The sequence below is a fragment of the Salarias fasciatus genome, chromosome 5, assembly GCF_902148845.1.
Source record: "Salarias fasciatus chromosome 5, fSalaFa1.1, whole genome shotgun sequence".
Lineage (NCBI taxonomy): Eukaryota > Metazoa > Chordata > Actinopteri > Blenniiformes > Blenniidae > Salarias > Salarias fasciatus.
The window spans coordinates 24,295,117-24,316,928 of record NC_043749.1 but is presented as its reverse complement, the minus strand read 5'-3'; the positions used below and the strand labels follow the sequence as shown (position 1 = coordinate 24,316,928).

At 40.7% G+C, this 21,812-nt stretch overlaps 1 protein-coding gene across 1 annotated transcript; it reads right to left on the bottom strand.

Annotated features, from left to right (window-relative positions):
- Nucleotides 1-847: 847 nt before the first annotated feature.
- On the bottom strand, nucleotides 848-20,334 carry camk1a (calcium/calmodulin-dependent protein kinase Ia). The gene is made up of 12 exons (XM_030090877.1): nucleotides 20,142-20,334; nucleotides 18,467-18,585; nucleotides 7,130-7,261; nucleotides 6,124-6,198; nucleotides 5,194-5,332; nucleotides 4,964-5,090; nucleotides 4,537-4,612; nucleotides 4,340-4,452; nucleotides 4,182-4,260; nucleotides 3,060-3,147; nucleotides 2,750-2,921; nucleotides 848-1,094 (listed from the first exon to the last, which is right to left on the bottom strand). The coding sequence occupies exons 2-12, from the start codon at nucleotides 18,550-18,552 to the stop codon at nucleotides 991-993; spliced, it is 1,191 nt and encodes a 396-aa protein (XP_029946737.1). The 5' UTR covers nucleotides 18,553-18,585; nucleotides 20,142-20,334; the 3' UTR covers nucleotides 848-990.
- Nucleotides 20,335-21,812: the final 1,478 nt, after the last annotated feature.

The following is a 21,812-nucleotide window of genomic DNA, read 5'->3' as shown; positions in this document are numbered from 1 at the left end:
TTCCCTATTTTATGTCAAGCGCTTTGGGACTCATTACTATCAATATTGAGTTAGTTTGGCTAGTTGGAGGCCTCAATTTGTAATGTGGTCTTTAAATATACATTTGCATTTGTGGTTTTGCATTAAAGCTTACTTTAAATTTACACTTTCAACAAATTCATTTGCAAAAATGCATGTTTTACTGGGTGAGGTCAGTTGCCCCCAGGGAAGGCAACCCTCCCTCACTTTGAGATTGAAGGGTGATCAAACTGAAATGCACAGGCCATCGACATCGGCAGTGAAAATGATCGCCTATATCTAACTTATTTAATTTATTTTCAAATTTACACTTAATCAAGGGGTTAAGAGTTTTAAAACATGCAACAGCTTTTAGCTCAGGTGAATTTTTTTAAATGACTTTCTGAGGAAAAAACAGCGTTTCCCTTTTCTTTTTTGTCCCGTCTGGACAGATTTTTGGAGACAGTAACATAGCACATGCGGGTGGATGCAGATACACGGTCAGAGGTAGATGTGACAGATCAATGTGAGAGCAAACGCAGTGGAGGAGACTTCCTTTTGGCTACTCCCTCAGCTCCGAGTAAAACTCCTGAAGCTTACATCTTTACTGAAGGTACTGTCCAGAACCACTTCCTGTGGCCACACTGCAAAAAGACCAGCTGCATGTTCCATTGGTGGGAGATTCACGTGACATTAATTACACAACAAAACAGAAAAAAAGAAGAGAATAAAAGAACTGCATCTATTGAAGCAGCCTTGCATGCCACTCTGCAACAAAATTAAAACTTGTGTATCTTTAACCATGTTTTTATGTGTTTTTTTTTTGTTTTTTTCTGGACCATGGTGTATGTCCACACTACAACAGTGACCTGCAGGCTGTGGATGTGCTCTGGTGGACACTGCCTGATATCTACTCTGCATTCCTGGCCAGACTGGGCGAACGGGCTCTGGGCGCTCCAGGGACAAAATGTCCTTGTGACAGCAGAGCTGTTCTCAGATGCGACTGGCCGGCCTGCAGCAGTAGGTGCAGCTTCTCAGGCTGTCCCGGTCCGTGCTGCCCTCGTTGCTTCCTCGACGGCCGCCCTCGTAGTGAGACACTGGATTTTACAGAACAGGGAAGGTATCGAGTTCAAGGAAAGCTCCAAACACACATAAGAACACACACTCTAATTTTCAGTCTAAATACATTTTTTTGAACTGTGTGAGTAGACGAACAAACAACACACTGAGATAACAAACTCTGCTCAGAAAGAGCCACAAGCCTGGACTCGAACTGCAAACAATCTTGCTGTGAGGCAGGAGAGCTCACCACTACACCACTGACACATTAAAAGTATAAAAAATGAAGCCTAATTTTTTTTAAACTTCACATGAAATATTGTCTTTAATTGTAGCAACAGTTTTATCTTGTTATCACAAACATACATTTCTATCTTTTTGATGAAGTCCTGGCTGTTTTGAAGACCTCTTACTGATTTTAAGTCAAATGATCACATTTTTCATTGTGTTTGTTTTGTCTTTTCAGAGCTATTTCAATACTTTTTTCCAAATTAGCATTATCAGTCATTGTTGCTACACCTTCCATCTATCAATTCACACTCTGAAATTAACCAATCGTAGGGGCTGACGCCATTCTCAGCTAACGATGGGAACAAAGCAGAGTGCATCATGGAAACACCAGCCCATCACAGCACTGAGAGACACACAATCACTCACAGACAATTACACCTACTGCCAATTTAGAGTCCCTACTTAACTTAATATATACCAGATTGAACTGAGGGAGGAGGCCAGACTACATGCAGGGGCAGCGGAAAGCACTCAGGTTTAACCGTATCCAGATCTGAACCTGATCTTATTTCTTTCTGTGACACTGATGGTGCAGTCCACAGCTCCAGTCACATCCTCACCTGTTCTGTATTGTTTTCGTTTCATGTTTAATCCTATTTGAAAATTGTTATATGAAAAAAGCTTGACTGATAGATTCACTCCAACTTTGTCAAAAATTAAACACAGATATTCTGTGTTCAACCAAAGTGAAACTGTGCAGCAGCTTTCTCCAACCCTGACCCCAGAGAGCCATTATCCTGCGTGTTTATTATTTTTCTTACTCAAATGCACTTGGCTAAAACAACAGTGAGTTACCAAGGTTTGCAGAACCCAGTTAACAAGCCATCTGAATCAGGTGTGCAGGCACAGAGAGCCATGAAAAACATGCAGGCCAGAGAGAGACCAACCAACAACACAGGTTACTAGCATCAGTCTGATTAACTGAGTTTTAATTTTTGCACCAAAAAAAGGCAAATGCATCCTATTTTCAGTGTGTGTACTGAATCAGGTTTAACACATGCACTCAGTATATTGTAGCAGTACAGCTCCCCTCGCTGGCGACTGAGCTGTGATTCACACTTCATTAGATCGTTGTTAAAAACACGTTGAAAGAATGCAATCTTGTGACTCTGTTGGAAAAAGTGAAAAATTCTGAATACTACAGGCCCCAAGACTGATAGCATCACTTCACAGACTGACAGGGTCTTCAATGCATTTAAAAGGCTCCAAAATCTATGATGTTAGAATATGCAAGCATAGTATAAGTTTTGGAAGAATTGTGAGCTCCGGGTTTTGAGATAAGTTGAGGCACTGGTAATCACTGCAGCAGCAACAGTTAACCTTTAAGTCCTCAGCCACCATCAGACTGGTGCAGTGAAGGGAGATGCGTTTGACATGTCCTCCCTGTAAAGGGCTAACTTACAGCTCTCCTCCTCCCCATTCCCCAAGTCATCATCCTCCTCTTCCTCCTCTTCCTCTGGGAGCAGATGTCCATGGCAAGGACTGGTGGGAGTAATCTGACTGGGTCCCTCGAGACTGGTGCCCAGCTGCAGTTTCCTCATGTGGCGCACCACTGCTGTGGCGTTAAACGCTTGCTGCACAGCGAGGTGGAGAGGAGAGCAGAGGCAGAAAGACAGTGAGAACCTGGGAAACTGATTGCATGCGGAATGAGCTTTATGTCCCGAGAGTCTTCATACTGCCCCATCAGCAGGATGCACTGTGCTTTCACTGACCTTCCATTTACTTTTGGCAAAGTTCTTCTTCATTTGTGCGCTCACAGATTCATGAATGTTCTTGTCCAGAGCCGTGTCGCCACAGATCCTGCAAGTCACCAAGCGTTACGAAGGTTACTTGCATGAGAGCCTCCCGTGTGGGAATTGGCTCTGTGATTAACTGGATAGATTGCTTAACTCGCTTTAGTTCAATAGTCAAAGCTGTTTCATTGATAGCTTAATCTGCTACTTTCTGAGTGAAAAACCAGGCATTTTTATTTCAGTGCAACTGGATGCTTTTTTCTATGACTCCTAATTTTTGAAGGTTTGTTAAAATAAGTAGCGTGAATATGATTTTACGCACAGATACTAACATCAGTGAGGCATGTTCTCACACCTTAATGCAATTTAATGCCAACAAGCCACATCCGGGACACTTTGGCCCAGGATGACACACCCTCATGACGGGCTAATGCCACATATGACCGAGTCCTGTGGCCTGATTCAATTGGTTGAAGAAACATCTGTGCGACATTTGCAGAAAATGATCTACACAGAGGTCAACAGCGAAGAGAAGATTAAATTGATGCCCAAAGGCTAGCTCTAGTTAACGGCTGACAGTTTTATCTTGAACTACTATAGAAGTAATAAAAATATCCAGTTAACCTTTAATATTCAAAACACCCTGCTGGCATCTTGACTTTGTCCAGTATTTTGTGTATTTGATTGTTAGTATTGTGATTACCGGTACTTGTCGCTGGTGTTTCAATTGCTGTTGTAGGTGTGGTCATTTATCAAGACACAATAAGTCAGGTGATTTAGAGATAAAATGGCTTTTACTGCACACAATGACTTGTTGACAAGCTTTCGTGGCAATCATGAAGCAGTTTACTGATGCATCATAGTTTACATAACGACGTGAGCTTAATCTAACTAGTAGATGGAAAATCACCCAACTGTTACTTCAATGTTGAGGTGGTTTATCAAAAACAAAAAAAGACTTCTCTTGGCATCTCACAGCTGCTAAATGTTGGTCAAGAAAGCCATTATCCAAAGAGAAAGTGGTGCCAGTGAAATAAATATATTTCAGTTTTGCAGACAAAGTGTAGTTGTAGAGCTCTATAAAGCATGTTTTGTTCTTACCATGGGTGCTGGAGGGCCAGCTCACAAGTGTATCTCTTCAGAGAGTCTTTCTCCATCAGATGACAGATAAAATCTTTGGCTGTCAAGAAAATATAAGTAGTTATATCAATCTCTTAAGACACCGGTTGTTGTTGCAATGGTTTTGTTGTTTAGAGTACCTGAATCTGAGATGTCATCCCAGTAAGGAGAGTCGAATTCATATTCTGCTTTAAGAATCTGCTCGAATAACTTTGCATCGTTTTCATCGTAAAACGGAGGATATCCACATAATCTGAGGGAGTGATATTAGAGCTGCTCAGATGCTAGGAAATTATTACTTTTCACATTTCTCTGAGGTGAAGCAACTCCAACTTACAGGATATAAGAAATAACTCCTATGGACCAGCAATCCACGGCTTTGCTGTATGGCTTCTGAGCGAGCACCTCGGGAGCTGTGAAACACAGAGCACACACTCACAAAGTTGCAAATATACAAGCGAGAGCAGCAGTGAGGGTGTATTCAAGTAATCTTGACCTTCGAGTAATACCATGTGATCTGGCAGGTCATGTTAAACAGGTAGAGAGCACTTCTAAAACACTTGCAATTGACTCAGTAGAGGATGAAAGAGGCTCTCACAACGCAGTGAATAAAGAGGGGACATCAACGGAAACAGCAAGTACTGAGCTCACATGAAAGAGAGGGGGGGAGGAGGAGGAGGAGGAGGAGGGGGAGGAGGAGGGGGAGGAGGAGGAGGAGGGGGAGGCCAGGAGATTCTGTCTGACCAGAGAAATAAAGGCCATACCCACATATCCAGGAGTGCCGCAGGCTGTGGACATGACACTGCCTGCTCCCTCAATCTTTGACAGTCCAAAGTCGCTGATCATAATCTTGGAGTCTTCATCCATGCTGTAGTAAAGCAAATTCTCTGGCTGCAAAGACAAAGAGGGAGGATCAAAGAGAAGGATTAGAAAATGGAGGAGAAATGAGCCCGGGCTGACGCCGAGCCAGATGGAGCTCACTGAATTCAGATACCTTCAGGTCTCTGTGGACGATCCCCATATCGTGGAGATATTTGACTGCATCCAGAATCTGGTGGATGAGCTGGCTGGCATCTCTCTCTGTATAGAAACCTTTTTCCACAATCCTGTCGAACAGCTCACCTCCAGACACCCTGATGGTTAGAAAACACTTTAAAAACAAATGGCTCTTCATACAGCTGCACAAAGGATAGTAGTGGAAAGAGTATATTGATTTGAGGCTGCAACAAGGTACTTTGTAAACTAAGCAATTGCTTTTTGGCATATTTGCTATTTGTCAAGTTAACGAGCAGATATTGTGGGTTTTACAAAACTACAACAACATGTACAAAGCTGAATATTTCTGAAACCCACAAACCATTTTGGATGCTACCAAGGGTTTGCATTGCACTTGAAGTGATCTATTTAAAAACGCAGTGGGAAAACTTGACAGATGTAAAGCTTTAGGACAGTAGTTTTTAAAGCATCATTCCCTGGAAGGTCCAGAGACACTGCAGCAGCAAGAACAATTTGAGAAGGTGAACTTTCATTTCAATCAAAGTATGGAAGGTGTTGAAACTAACAGCACATAACTGTCTTTATGTGCTTCTCTCATATCAGGACACTATTGTGCTTGCAGGAGAACTGCACAACACATGTCATGGAAAGACAAACATTAAATCCGGTCATATGGCACCACATTAGATTACATACATATTTAACAATGTGGCTGAAGAGTTTATTTACACATTCAAACTTATAAGTTTGAATCAGATCTCGTCTGATGTTTCTGTTGGAAAAAATTATGCTGACTTGTTTTCCTGCCAATCACACAAAATCAGATCACGTGTTTCGGAGCGATTTCAAAGGCAAAATGCGTGGGAAACAAACGCCTTCTTTTACGTAACCACCCCTTGTGTGAGATCAAAGAGGAAGGATAACTCACAGTTGCATGACAAGATATAGGTGGGATGTACTTTCAAAGATGTCCTCCAGTGAAACAATGTTGGGATGCTGGATTCTGAGGGAGAAACAAACCCACGTCAGCAGAAATCTGAGGCATTTTTAAAGTGAAGACCCAACCAAGGACGAGTGTTAATTGGTCACCAGATGGCATACTTGCTGCATAATTCACATTTAGAAAGCCCTCTTCTTTCTTTTCTATGATAAGCACATCTGTAAATAAAGACTAAAGAGAGATATATTTATGCTATTCAAACTGTGCAGATTGACGAGCGCTTCATACCAATGACAGATGTGCGCAGCTGGAAACGACAGAATGACAGAAACAAACACCGGTCTCGCTCGCAGTTGAATTGATTTGGTTGGTTTGTTGTGATGAACCAGCCGACAGACGCTCGAGCGTCTCTCTCTTGGCTCTCGAGTCAAGTTGAGAGCATATGAACCATCACTAACACAACAGCAGCTGAGAAGGGCTAATGTGACTCTCAGCAGAGTGAGACAATCCCTCTCTCCCTCTTCAGATTATTTTTTTAAACTCTTGACGTCCTTTGCTCTCTTGACTCTCTCATTTATGAAATTGTGACTTTAAATATTAAGTCCACTCCACCCCATTCCTCCATATCATCTCCCTCTGTCCTACCCTACCCCCCTCTCTCCACATCTCCACCCTCTATGTCTCTTTCTCTTTCTTTCAGTACACTGCTGCGGGGAACTCCACACCATCTCCGCCTCTGTGTGCTGTTGCCCTGGCAACAGGGACACTAAAAATAGGTCTATTTTTTTACTCCTGACATTTCCGGTGCACAATCCTACTGTTTCTACTGACACCATGCATTTAGTCACCCATTCAATTGACCCCTTGCATATATTCCACATCTGTAACATGCACTCCTGGAAGAGGCATTGCTGGGACTGCAGGGCACACACACACACACACACACACAGACGCGCACACACGCTGCACGCCTGTGCACCTTCAGCAGCCTCACCTGTGTAGTACTGCGATCTCATTTTCAATGTTGTTCTCTTTGCCTTCCAAGGCTTTCTTGGGGATGCACTTGATGGCCACCAGCCTCTGGGTCCTCTTCTCCTCTGCTAGGACCACCTCAGAGAAGGCACCCCTGAAATGCACACACACACACACACACACACACACACACACACACACACACACACACACACACACAGAACATGAGTCGGACCCTTCAGGCCAAGATGGCTTAAAACTGTTACAAAACAATAACAAACACTGAGATTGTTTTCTGATGTGAATGCTAATTAACTGAGAGGGGCTGTAATTTGTAATTATACTTTTTTGTTGTTTTATAGAGCTTATTCATTTAATTCTATATGGTTATGTTATTCCTATATTTCTATTTTATGCTTACTATAGTTTATCTTCCTTATACATTTTCTATCCATTAAAAAAATGATAACTTCAGTACATACTACTTCTAACTATACATACATATTGCATAGTAATATACAATTCAATGTGTGGATATGATTTATGAATACATATCAGTACATTAAAGTGGCGCTTACTAATCTACATTTAGTTGATTCCTCACCTTTTATTGACGTTTTAATCAACCGACTGAGGTTTACATTGGTATTCATGTTTGTTTTGTTGATTTAGGTGTCAGTGCGTGTGTGTGTTCATGTGCGTGTGTCAAAGTTTGCAAAAATGTAAATATTTTTTCTAAATCATTAGTGTTGCCTTTTACAATATGAAAGATGACTGATAAATGAATAAATAAATAAATAAATAAATAAATAAACAAATAAATAAATATTAATAAAGGTAGTAACTCTTTAAATTACAAGTGCAAACTTACACATCTGGCCTGCTTCCAATCTGACATGAATGCATCTAAATGACTGAGTTGGGAAGAGAAAATTCCTAAATAGAGCAGATTTTGTAAAATTGTGTGTTCACCCCTCTGGGTTTGTGTTTGCGCAGCATAGGTGCATGTGCCTGCGTATGTGAGTGGTGTTTGGATGAATAATTCAAAATAGTGACATTACTGAGAGGTTTTGGAGGGCTGAGGAAAAGCTCAGGAGGTGAAGAAAAGAGTCACAAAGAGACATTTATTGAAATGGCAGCTGCTTTAAAAAGAAACTATTTTTAATCCATTTAATAATAGATAGAGTAAATGTAGTGTGGCTGTATCTGAGGGAGACCAGACTGCATTATGGATTATGGTCTGGTGATGATGAGAGGGAGAATAGTGTGTATTTACACAGTCTCCCCACAGGAGCGTGGGAGGGAGCTCAGGAGGAGGCCCGAATGCACCAACATTGTTAGCAGGCATAGGGATTTTTTCCATGTGTGTGTGAAACGGCATTGTCGCTCAAAGCACAATGAACAGTCAACGTTCAGGCTTTACATAACTTCAACAGACCACCAGACTGTGGGGACTGGAATAGGAAATGACTTCAAGTCTGCAGCATGAAACACGATACGGACGGTACAGTCTCGTAAGTGAGCACACCTTTCACTCCATTCCTATTCGGCTGGTACTGATTATTAGCTGTTAATTACAGAGCTGTGGAGTCATCATGTGACCTGCTGTCACTCAGTATACCTCCTCTTCATGTAGTTTTTTTTTTCCATCCACCCTGCGTGAGAATCCGTGGTAATCCTTGAGATGGCTTTGTACCGTGGCCATCTTGTGCTCAACGAACCAGCGCAGCAGAAATGTTTGCATCAGTGTATGGGCTGAGGATGAGGAATGAGAGGAGAACCTTTTCTCAAAGCATCTCCAGTTTCTTTCTTTTTTTTTTTTTTTCAGAATCTCCTTAAAATAAACGGAGAGCAAAAATCACATAAAGCTCCAATTTGCATCGACCCGTGAAAGCATTTTAATGTGCTTAAGTGTGCAGCTTTCACAGCCAGGATTTCACCAGAGGGTCAGGAGTGCTAAATTTCAATTATCAAGCAGTTAAACTCTGTTTAGTCTTATTTGACAGTTAAAATAAAGACATTTGAGTGAGCAAGACGGACACAGAGGACCCTTCATTTAATGATTAACATGTGACTTTATGGAGGAAATTAGAATAATATTCCTACTGTAGGCAGCATCTGTCGCCGATCAAGACAAGTCTTCACTGAGGCTTTATCAACCATCATCAAGCAACAGCTGTGCGGCCCTTAATGCAGGCACGTTGCATTTTATTTCTACTCAGGCAGGCAACAAGGCTTTAGTGCTTGGTCTGTCAATCATTTCCACACTTTTGTCCACAGTGAAGACTCCCAGCATTCTCGACTGTAACTTCTAGGTTCATGTTCAAAAAGTGGTGTTTCCAGGGCTTCATAGTAAAGGTAAACATTATGTTACATAATACTGCAATGTTTTCTGGTGATAAGGTGATAGCAGTTTAACCTCTCTTAATCTGCATAAGCCTATAGACATGTCTGCATTTATCATTAATTTACTTTCCTGTCTGAGTCCTGTGCTTGCCCGGCTTGTTAATGCTGAAAGCATTATTATTTCCCAATGATCAACTTGCGATCTGTGTAGGATCTGCTCCTCCTTTACCTCCTCTTGTCCCAATGTATTCTGGGATAGATTCCAAGCCTTCGCGAATAATTTGGATAAAGCAAGTATATTTGAAACAATGATCTCAGACAGCAACACATCAGATGCAGGTGTGGTTACAAGTCTTACTCAACTATACACACCGCAGGATGTTGTAAATCACAGAAAGGTTCAAGCTTGTGATACTCTGCTGATGGAGAAACTACTCGACTCTTGAATTCATGTTGCTTTGGTGACAGCTAAATGCAAATGTTTTGCACAATGCATTCACCAGCTTAAGGGTTATGTAGAGTGCCCATCCATGCTTATACTGCATTTTAGATTTTGATCAGAGGAGTTACAAAAATGCTATTAGACAACGCTGACACTTAAATTAACTTAAACTCAATGGCTGCAGCATGAGGTGGAATGACGCTTTCAGAATATACACTGAGATCTCTACTAAAAGAAGAAAGAGATCTGAGAAAGTCTTTGACATGATACAGCACAAACTGAACACGTTAGCAACTTGCAACCAAAAGAATGTCTTACTGATAATGTGTTTCTGACCATTTTCAGCTGATCAATTTGTTTATTCACAGGACAAAAGAGTGAAATTACCTAATCAGAACTGGACTAGTTTATTTGATAAGTGTATTGTCAGGATGATTTCCATCCACGGTCTTTCACATAGTCGGAGCTCCTCACTTCACTTCTGAGCGGTGTGTAACTTTGGAAGGTTTTTACAAAGCGATGAAAGTTCTGCATACTTATTAAATCGAACAAACAACCCTACAAGTCTCTGCTGCACTTTATTTCGGTAGGTGACATTCAAGTATTTGTTTTCAGTGATGTTAGCGCCAATTAGATGCTGTGTGGATCGTTAAACTCTGGTTTGCCTTGTTAGCATAGCTGTACATTCTCCCACTCGAATCCACTATCAGGCTTATCTGGTTTGTTACAAAAGAAATATATTCAATGTCTCTAAAAACCTGTGAGTGACAGAGCGACTGAGAATGAATGAGCGCTAGAAAAAGATCCTTATGGGAACAGATGCACACACACACAGACATACACACACACATGCGCGCGCACACGCACTTCTACTGTTGCCATGAGACACACTGTAATTAACCATCCAGTTGCTCATTTCTCCTTGGAGACCTAGCAGGGGTGGGCTCTCAGAGGGTTTGGGAGAGGAACACAGAGCAACAGAGGATACTACTGTAGCTGCTACTGTGAACTAATGAGATTCTGTAAAAGCACTAATGTGAGCGTACTGACAGAAGTGAGAAAAATGATTTAAAACAGATATTTGCTGTTGACCGAGCTCACTGACTTTTTCTATTCCATCAGCCGTGAGGTGCAGACCACAGAAATGTATGGCAGCGAATAATCTTGGCACACATATCGACTTACTGTTAAGAAATTAAAGAAGTTGCACATGAGTCATTTGTCTCGAAACTCTTGGGCGATGCATCTGCCAGCTTGGCTGGGTTTGTGGCCATATGCACATGAATAGATAGATAGATAGATAGATAGATAGATAGATAGATAATCTGTTTGCAAAGTGATGCTATCTGCTCCAAAGCCATCAGTGCCACTACAGCATCAGTCTGTCTCTGTCTGTCTGTCTGTCTGTCTGTCTCTCTCTCTCTCTCTCTCTCTCTCTCTCTCTCTCTCTCTCTCTCTCTCTCTCTCTCTCTCTCTCTCTCTCACTCACACACACATGCATGCACACTCACACACAAATAGTTGAGGACACTGCAATCCCAGCTGTCTATGGGCAAATATTGATTCACACATTCTCATATCGCTATCACTGCTTTCACTATCATCAGAGTGCTATTGCTGTCCATCTTCGAGGCTTCACTTGACAGTTTATCGTTGTGATTTCTCAACATGATGTAAACACACATTCCAGATGACCATCTGTAAGTCAAGCAGATATTTAATGTGTTGATTAACTTCTCTAAAGCTTTCCCTCAAAACATGAAGGATCCCACGTCTAGACACGAATTAGTTCTGTACAGGGCGGCTGTTGGATTCTGCTCAATTTAATTCAATTTCTCTTCGTCTTGGTTTTCCTATGTAAAAGTAAAGTGCCTCGTCCAAGGCCGTTTCTATGTGCTGAAGTTTTGTGCATGAAAAAATATTTAGTGCCCTCCATTACTGATTTTTATTAGACTGAATAAAATAACATTGAAATAAATCCTACTGGATAAGCTAACCTTTTTAATCAATCCCAAAAGCCCTAATTTTACCAGTAGCCAATGCGGAAACGTGTCAATGCTAATATGTCAATTTTCTGATCTCGAGCATTCATGGGAGACAAGAGATTCTTTTAATGTGCTTAAGTCCCAGATCATTTCTCTCATCTTGATGGCTGCACCGTTTATTTCCTACTTTCTAAGCCTTGTGATTCTGCCAGTTCTCTGCAGAGCAAAATTTTTTCAGTCATTTTTCTTCTCTGTTGTCTGTTCCCTTTCCTGCTTCTTTGATAATCGAAATAATGATTAAAAAACACAATAAATGTTTGTCGTTGTCATGCCCATGTATTGAGAGTGGGAGCAAATGCCTTCACTCAGATTGATGGATGTTTGCTGAAATGGCAAGTACGGCATTACTCTGAGACTTCTGTTTAAGACACGGTACTATCAGTCAGAAAGAGGTGGGCTCAGTGAACCTGTTGCACACATCTTCAAGCATCCATCAGTTCATCGATCTCACCAGATACGAACACTCCTTTTAAGCCAAATGTGCCCCCAAGCCCCAAAAAAAAGCTTTCCCTTTTTAGCGTAATCCATTTTGTGTGAGTGGGCTTGAGAGAAAGAGACACAGAAAAAGAGAAGAGTGGATAAGTGCACACATATGGTATAATCCCTTTCAAAAAAATCAATTTTTTACACAGCAAAAATAACTTCATACATTCGTATCAACAAAGCCTGGGACTGAGCGGCTCGCGCACAGTTTTACAACTGCGTGGCCTCCATCCACTCCACTAAAGTCATGTGTAGGTCGAACCTATCAGCTCCTCTGGCCCTCTCTACAAACAAGCAGCACAAGTGCTTTCCAGCAGTGTTCAGAGCTGCACAGTCACAATGTTTACACTCCTCTCCTTCATCCGGGATTCACGAGGAGCTCCTGAAACTGACCCCTTCTCCAGATCACTGCTTTTTCCTCACTATTAAACCATTCATTATCCAGCTAAGGATCAATTCACAGATGCTTCATAGTTTTGAAAGCAAAACCGCAATTTCTTTTCTATTCTTGAATTTTCAAATTTTAACCACAGCCACAACCTCAAATGAGCCAATTGCAAACTCGTGCTTTAATTTTCACATGGCATATGGCTTCCTGAATGAGAAACCAAGATCAGCACTTATGATCTAACCTGCTTTAAGAGAGACTGCTCCTTCTGCTTTATTGTGGTCTGAAATTATTTAGTTAACTGCACTTTATTCCTGTCAGACAACCTGGCACCTTGTGGGGATATTTCTGTCTGCAAGGCTCATAAAATGAAGCAATCTTCATCCACAGCATCACTACTCAAGCTACAGTATCTTATTTCATACATAAACACATTACGCTGAGTAATTTCATTGGACATTTAATCAAGTGTAAGAGAGAAAGACATCCATGATGTCAACGCCCGGGAAAGACTGAGACGTTACAGAGCCAGCACTTCCAGTAATTACACTGATGGCTGCAATAATCCATAACAACTGCAGGGATGGCTGAGCCGCTCCGCTCCCTTTTCCCTTCAGCCTTGAACAAAATCTCTCTGGGTGAAGACTGAAAACTTGTGGGAGCTAAAGTCTTGGCACACCTTACCCTGCAGATCAGTCAAACTGTAAAACCAGGCAAAGTTTTAACCTCTTACACTCTTACTACATGAGACAAAACCAAATAAAATCAGTTTATTCTGGACTTTTTAGTGAATGTTGGTTTGAGCTTCACATGGAAAAGGAGTCACAAAGCGCTGTAAGGCTGCTCACCTTTAAATCAGTTTTAGTGAACACATTTCTCTGGAGATGTGTGGATTTCTTTCTTTCTTTCTTTGAAGCTTTTTGTATTATAGAAAATTTTAAGTTGTATCTCATTTATAACCAGTTCATAGTGATTACAGACAACAACATCTGCTCTGTTAAAAACATCAACATGTAAACATCAAAACCACAGAGATGATAACTCAAAACTGAGCCATTTATTATCTGCATTGATCTAATCAATAAAAGAAGTCAATCAGTGATCTGTAGAGAGTGCTGATATGGGGACTTTTGGTCTTTGTATGTGCAATCAGACAAATTACCTGCTGCCATCTGTAACTCTTTAAGCCATAAACCAGTTTTAATCTAAACTTCAACAAGGTCGTGAATAAAGAACATAACAGGAAGGCAAAATGTGTTTTCTTAAGATTTCCTGATTGTTCCCTTTGAGCAGCTGATTTTATCTATTACCCTGAGACATGAAGCTAAACTTGTGCTTAAAGCTTCGAACATCTGAGAGTTTCTTTCTGTTGATTGTACCATCATTCTACTTTCATTGTCTTCCACGTGAATTTGATTTATTGCCTTTTTATGCATTTTATTGTCATTGCATGAACCCATGCATTAAAATTACGAAAATGAAACATTTTTGTGTGTGGAGCTATCAGCCACTGTATCTAAGCATCTTGAAAGAAAAATAATGATCCTGCATCCATATTTCAAACTCACTTTATCCAGCTTAGGAGGCACAAGATGTGCAACCTGCTGCACCAGCGGTCCATCAAAGGCCCGACAGACCTTCTCACACACAGGGAATTTAGAGACATCACATAATAAACCAACTTTTGGACTGTGGGAGTAATCTAAAGCTCACTCAGGAAGCACAAACTCCACAGAGAAAGGCCGCCAAGCCAGGAATCAAACCTGATTTGACAGATGGTGAGGCGGGAGTGTTAGCCACTACAATACAACCCTGATCATCATTCTCTGAACTGCATCCTGAAACACTATCATGTTAATGGCATAAAAATGTGTATATGCCACTTTGGGTAACACTGCATCACATTTTTTCATTTAAATCTCGGCACTAAGGATTGCAATCACAACTTGAATATTGAAGCTCATTGATGTTATAAATAAGCTTATAAGGAAAAACTACTCGTTAAAGCAACAGAGAAACTCTAAAGTGGAGGAATTTTATTTCCATCATACGTCTGAGGACAGTATGTCCTCAAGTGGACCTCTAACAGAGGTAGGCCGGTGAGGATTAGCCAGATCGGAATAAAATATTCCAACATAAATCAATTAACTTTACTCAATGAATTCCTGGATAAAGCTCCTCTGTAATCTTTTTCTCTGAGCATAAGGAGCTTTCCGTCAACACATTAATTCTGCCCTATGCCAGGTCCAGCTACAGTGACAGGAGGGAAATATTATTATGACAGCTTTTTCTTCTCTTTTTTTCTGAAGTACAAGAACATATTAATCTGGCAATTCAGTCCTTGTTATATAAGCTTTAATATCATATTTTGAATTGGAATCACTTGTTTTAGATTCCTGTTCAAGTCTTCGTGCAATTACAGCAATATTTTAAAGCACTCAGCCGTCATGACTTCTCACATAAACAGGTATCACTGCAGTATGCATTAAATACATCAAGAAGCTCAGTAACATCTCTAACAGGAACATCTTCCTGCAAATACTGACACAGCATGACAGTCCCATCTACCCACTGCTATCTCTTTCTTTTTTATTTTCTGAGTAGTACATTCATTAATTTCTGGTCCCATGCTGCCTCTCAGGGTTAGCAGGTGTGACTCCAAGAAAAGGAAAACAAGCATGCTACATATGGCACACTCATGTCCTCACAGGTGAGGTTGTGTGAAGTCACTTGTATTCAGTTTAGGGGTGGAGAGGTGCCCCCCTGACCATCTGGGCTCATTTCAACTCTGCAGTCACGAGTCTGCATGAGCCCAGCCATCTGCATGGGACCTTGATCCTGCTGGCTGGAGATTAATCTAGCCAATTGTGAAAAAAATGAAGACTCAATAAATGCTGTTTATAAGATTTTAGACTTTACAATTATAACAGCAAGCAATCTGGGTCAATTTAAGGGGAGCAGCAAACATAATTTGCCACCAGATTTTCCATGGGCGGATTGAACTCCAGCCTTCACAGACAAGTTGCAGCCAACAGTTCCTGCCAGATATTTTCATTTCATGATTCCCCCAGTTAATTTCAGTCTTTTATATCCCCTGTGTCATTAATCACTTGATCAGAGGTGTAGCCAGTTCCCGCTGACACATGAGGGGATGATAAACACAGAGGTCATCCTCTGTATTGCTTTATTGAAACTAAACTCAAATACATGCCTTTAGGATTTTAAAGGGAATATGACAACAGGACAAATCCCATGTGTGCAAAGGTAGAGCATGAAAATGCAACACAGAAATGCCTAGAATAGCATTTTCACTGTTGGGTGACAGTACTAACCACTGCACCACTGTGTAGCTCAAGAGAGGTCATCTGAAAGTTGTGAGGAAAATGCAAAAATTCCAAGTGTCTTTCATAGCTTTCACCATTAGGAAGAGAAACTGCAACAGGATCACAGTGGAAGTCACAAATATGGACCAGAACAAGCAATAAGTAAGCCAGCACACTTCCCCTAAATATCGCCTATTTCAAGTACTAATGTCATCAAGCATCAGCCATGTTGACACTGCAAGCATTAGTATTACATTTCCAATCAGCTAACGTCTGTTATTGGTGCTCCAAGAATGATAAATTATAAATAAAACTCCCAGCAAATGAACTTAAGCTTTGCAAAGTGTCAATCCACTTTATGTCCATTTCATCTGAATTGCATCAGTTCATTTTTTTTTAATAAAGTGACATGTGTTGTCCTATTGTATCCAGAAAAACGAGGATCAACTTTAAGTCACAGACCATTTCACACATTCAACATGTAAGAGACCAAAAAACACCTGTCCATCAACCTACCTGCCACTCTGGGTGTAAGACTTTTGAGCCTTCAGCCAACAAAAGTAAAAGGTGCAACAAAGTCATGTTTTCCCAGTCCTAAATCATATGATCAGAATATCTTCCACTTTTAGTCATTTTCACGGCGCAGGAGCACGTTGTTGAGTGAATGCTTGGCCAGCTGAACCACAGCTCACATCATAATGTGAAAGTTATGGTAAATACTGGTGGTGCCAAAAAGACACCATGTCACTCCCATTCTCCATAACCTTCACTGTCTCCCGGTTAGGTTCAGGCTGGAATACAAAATCTGCCTCCTGACCCATCAGTGTGTCTATGGTAGTGCACCAGTGTACCTTAAAGAACTTCTCTCCCCACATGACCCGACCAGACGCCTCCGCTCCGCCAACATCAATTTGCTGAAGGTCCCCAAAACCAAACTGTGTTCCATGGGGGACAGGGCTTTTCAGGCTGCAGCACCCCGACTGTGGAATGCCCTACCTGTCCACCTGAGGGCACCACAGTCGGTGGACTCATTTAAATCTCGCCTGAAAACGTTTTTGTTTTTGAAAGCTTTTGAATGATTTTACTGTTCTCTGTTGCATTTTATGAGTGTAAGTATGAGTGTTTTTACTGATTTAGCCTGTATCTGTTACTTTTAATCGTCACTGTTGTTTTAAATTCCATTGTAGCACTTTGAGATTTGTTTTACAAATGTAAAGTGCATGATAAATAAAATTCATTATTATTATTATTATTATTATTATTAAATACTGACTTCAATGTTGCTTCTGTAGAATTGACAGAAATTATGAAAGTTATTCAAGTTCATGTCAGTACTGCTCAACTTGACAGAACAACAGACTGCTGTGTCCTGCCAAGCATATCCCACTCCCAGTCAGAGCTCCTCGTTGATGTTTTTAACTTGGAAATGTGCATCAAAGTCCAATTCTGGCACAAATCTAATCGTGTTCACTTTCGACATAAACCCATGCTATTTACGGTATTTTATTCACACCCAGTACATCAAATAGTAAGGATATTTTTGTTTTTTTTGTGTGACAACATTGTTAAAGCGTTCAACCATGATAAATTCAACTCCAACAGACATATCGACAAATCATGACCTTTTGTAAATCTTCAGTTTTAGACTTTCTAATACACTATTGTGGAGAAATACATGGGTTTACTTTTATCTTATAACAATTAAAACAATCTTGAATCATCATCTAATTTAAGGAGCGATCCACAGACGGTTAAAAGTTAACAAGGGATTCATTTGAGTTCAGGATCAGTAGCAGTCTCCGTTTATGTCAGCAATTGTGACCATAAAATCAAATAGCACTGTGTGTGTGTGTGTGTGTGTGTGTGTGTGTGTGTCATTTGTGAAAATCTTTGAGTTGAGTCAGCAAGACAAGTCTGAGTCAACCTCTCTGGAGTCCACGCTCAAATTTGACAGCACTGACATCAATGATGGATAAGATGAAAACTTCATTTCTCAGTTTCATCAGCTGATTGAAGATGTGTGTGTGTTCTGCTGCTTGCCGTGCAGACGTCTGTTTAACACATTGCTTCTTCAAGCTGAATATTAGTCTGTGTGTGTGTTGTCTGTAGTACATGTTTTTTGCTGCTTTATGTTTCTTTCCCACCAGTCTCGTTGACAGAAATACACTAATATTATACAGTTTCTAAAACGCTTGCTCTCTACGCCGGTAAGTTAAATGGGGCCATTCAAATGAGTCACAACAGGTCTGGGGATGGAATTGGTGCATCTGCTCACTTTGCTGTTTTAGTTTCTTCTGACAACAAAAGCAAAGTACACAACAGTAGTACTTACGTTCCCAGCACCTCTTTGAAGTCATAATGTTCTTTGATGTCCGATGTCTTCTTTTTCCATCCGTTTCCATCCTCTCCAAGAGGCATCCTACAACGCTGGTTGGATTCGCCACACTACAGCTGTGGAGGTCAAAAGAGCACACTCAGGGCACGCACAATTAAGTTTCCACGGACCACATACACAACCAAACAGATGCATATTTGCTCAAGAGGATCAAATACAATGAAATGAATGGTAGTACTACCAATCTGAACTGTGGTCAAAGATTTTTCCTAAATGTTGTCAAAGTGGGGAAGTGGGAAATAAACCCCACTGCCATATAAAACATGACTCTTACTCACATGAGCCAGCTACACGTTTTCAATTCAGATTATAATAGAAGTCTGCAACTACCATATTGGTTTTTCTTGTAGTTTTGTCAAAAAGCTTATTTTATCATTGCAATTTACAATTAAAATCCTGTTTTTATGTCATAATTCCTTCTAAAATGATAAATGAGTCAAACTGGAATATGATATAAGACCTGCAAATTGCTCCACTACGTCCCAAACACTCCCCTTTAGTAATATAGTAATTACAGGGTACTCACAAGTGATTGCAGATTAAAAATTTCTATGTTTCCTTCACCTCTGAAACCAATAAAGGAAAGAATATAAAAGGGGACCTCATGTGGCATTTCAGGCACATGGTAAGAGTTTAGCTGGCTGGTGCACCCCCTCATTAAAAATGTTGATTTTTCTAACTGCTGTTGTATTAATGTGTATTTTGGAAACACAGTGAGTTCTAAATAAAAAGGTATAATACTGAATTCATGGAAATAAAGTTTGAAGTTGACAATTCCGGTAAGAAGCAGTACTAATGCAGCACTATGATCAGTTTCTGGACTTTAGTTATTTTTCCTTTGCATGGTCAAACAGGATATAAAAGAGAAACAAATATTAAAGCAGCCCAAAGAGATGAGAAAGCAGATCTGCAGACAGATTGCGAATTACAATTGGATCGAGTGATTAAAAAAAAAAAATGAAAAACACAACTACTGTTTGGTGACAGCTGGCTTGCAACAATAAATTGTGACCAATAACAGCTTTTAAAGTAGGGCAAACAGTAGTGCAGCACAGACTGTTGCAAGACAGAGAACATACACCGTCGCAAAAACAAACGCATGGTCAGTGGAGGCAGATACCAGCTGGGGGACCTGGGCTATATTTAACAACTCCACATTCAAACAATCAGGCTCAGCTGAAGAACAAAACATGAAGGACAAAGTACAAATATTAAGAAGCTGTTGTCAGGTGGGAAGTGCATTTCATTGAGAAATGTTTGCTCTGCATCAGCCCTGCAGGGCGTGAATGACGAGAAAGCGCCGAGTTTGAATGGAGATTAAAACGATTCATGTTTTTTTTTTTTTTTTTACTAAGAAGACTGCAATCGTCGTGGTGATCATGCAAGTGCAGGCTATGGAAAGAATAGGCAGTGTGGGTGTGCAAACCATACTGCAGCGCTCAAGGGTACGGCAGTCAAACGAAGCAGCAGCAGCAGCAGCAGCATCTTTAGGTTAAAGCGTGAGGCTGCGCCATGAAGGCGCGCCGACGCGCACAAGTCAGGATAAAACTATGTGATTGATTGGTGCATGTGTGTGAATATATAGCTTAAAAAAAAAGGAGGGAGAACATACCTAAACGGCGACGTGTGGCTGTGATGTGCTCTCCTTCCCTCTGGGAGCGATGTGGTTGCCGTGCCTGTGCGCAGCGCTGGGTCCGCACACACTTCTCCTGACGTCAAGAAAAGCAGACGTCTGTGGACGTAGTGCACCATAAAATCACTCACTGTTCTCCAAACAACGTGATCTGCCATTCACCTTATGATGGTCGAGTCACCGCCTGTTACAGCGTCTCTTTTCTTTTCTTTCTCCCCCTCCTCTTTGGGACATCTGCTCGCTATTTTCCGGGAGATCTTGAAGGATAAAGCTGGTGCGCGCATACCGTTTTTAGGGGTTTACGGGGGGAAATGAATAACGTATTTCTGTAAATAATTGATCAAACAGCAGATTTGACAAGGCTCAACCAGCCCGCATGCGGTAAAAGTCTCTCTTTGAAAACATGCGCCTGAGTGGAGAAGGGTTTGTGTTTTTGGTTGCCTTCACTGTCAAGAAGTTGAAGGTCTGTTTTTAATATAAAAGCCACACCCTGTTCGCTCCTTCCAGCTCCACATAGTCCCACAAGTTACATCATGTACACCATTACAAGTCAGTCCTGGTGTTTGAAAATGACTGAAGTAGGAGTCCAGACCTCCAACCCATCAGCAGATCAGCAGGCATTTCATGAATTGTCCTTCTGAAAGCATATTTCACAAAAGACACAGCATGCAACCATTACACTTTACTGAGATTACAGAGAATGAGATCACACACATACATGCACGGGATATATAGGCTATCCATAATCCAAGTCATACTCTGATGGCAAAATCCTTCCAAACCAAAGTAAATCAAATCAAACCATGTTGTTGTTTTGTCTGTAATGTGAAGCTAATGAAGTAAAGATCATGTTGTTATATGGGGTTTTCTCATTGTGTGTTTTCCATAAAATTTACAGTTTTACCAAATACTATTATTAAAATTACAACTTATTTGATTAAAAAAAAAATGAAATGGGTTAATGTATGCAGCTTTTGTAACTGTTACACTTGTTATATGGTGCTTTCATTATTTTTGTTTTGCACTTTTACACTTAAAGCTCACTTCTGGAAATATGTTTTATAATTATTATGCACTCGTGTTTCCAATTTATATTTTACTGTTGAAAACTTAAGAGGAAAAAGATCACCCTAAGAACAGACAGGTCAGTGACTGACTCATCGGTCATTGATACCGAGTCAATAGCAGATTGAACTGTTGTGCATTTCAGTCCTTTCAGTACAAGGTTTATTTCCAAGATGCATTGTCACAATAACAAAATTAGTTATTAAACACAACAAACAGCGATTCACTCACAATTTTGAAAACTGTTCCTGTTCCCATGTCCATAGGAAAAATACTGCACCATATGGTCAATGTCGGAAGAAGTACGGCTGTTTTTCATCACGTTGTAAACACAACTGTTGCTCATTGTCCTCTTCATTCCTCAAACCATCACACCCTCCTATTCTCTTTCCAAAATCCCCACTCAGACACCAGCCATAAATTTATCACAATAAACAGACACATTTAGCACCGCGTGATCAGATATGAGTGCGGAGGTGCATGCTCCAGCGATTAGAAATAATTCTGGCATGGAGAAACAAACGGTGTCTGCAAAGTCCTGTTTTAATTTACTTTCAATGCAGCTTTTGGGTTTTTGCAAACCCC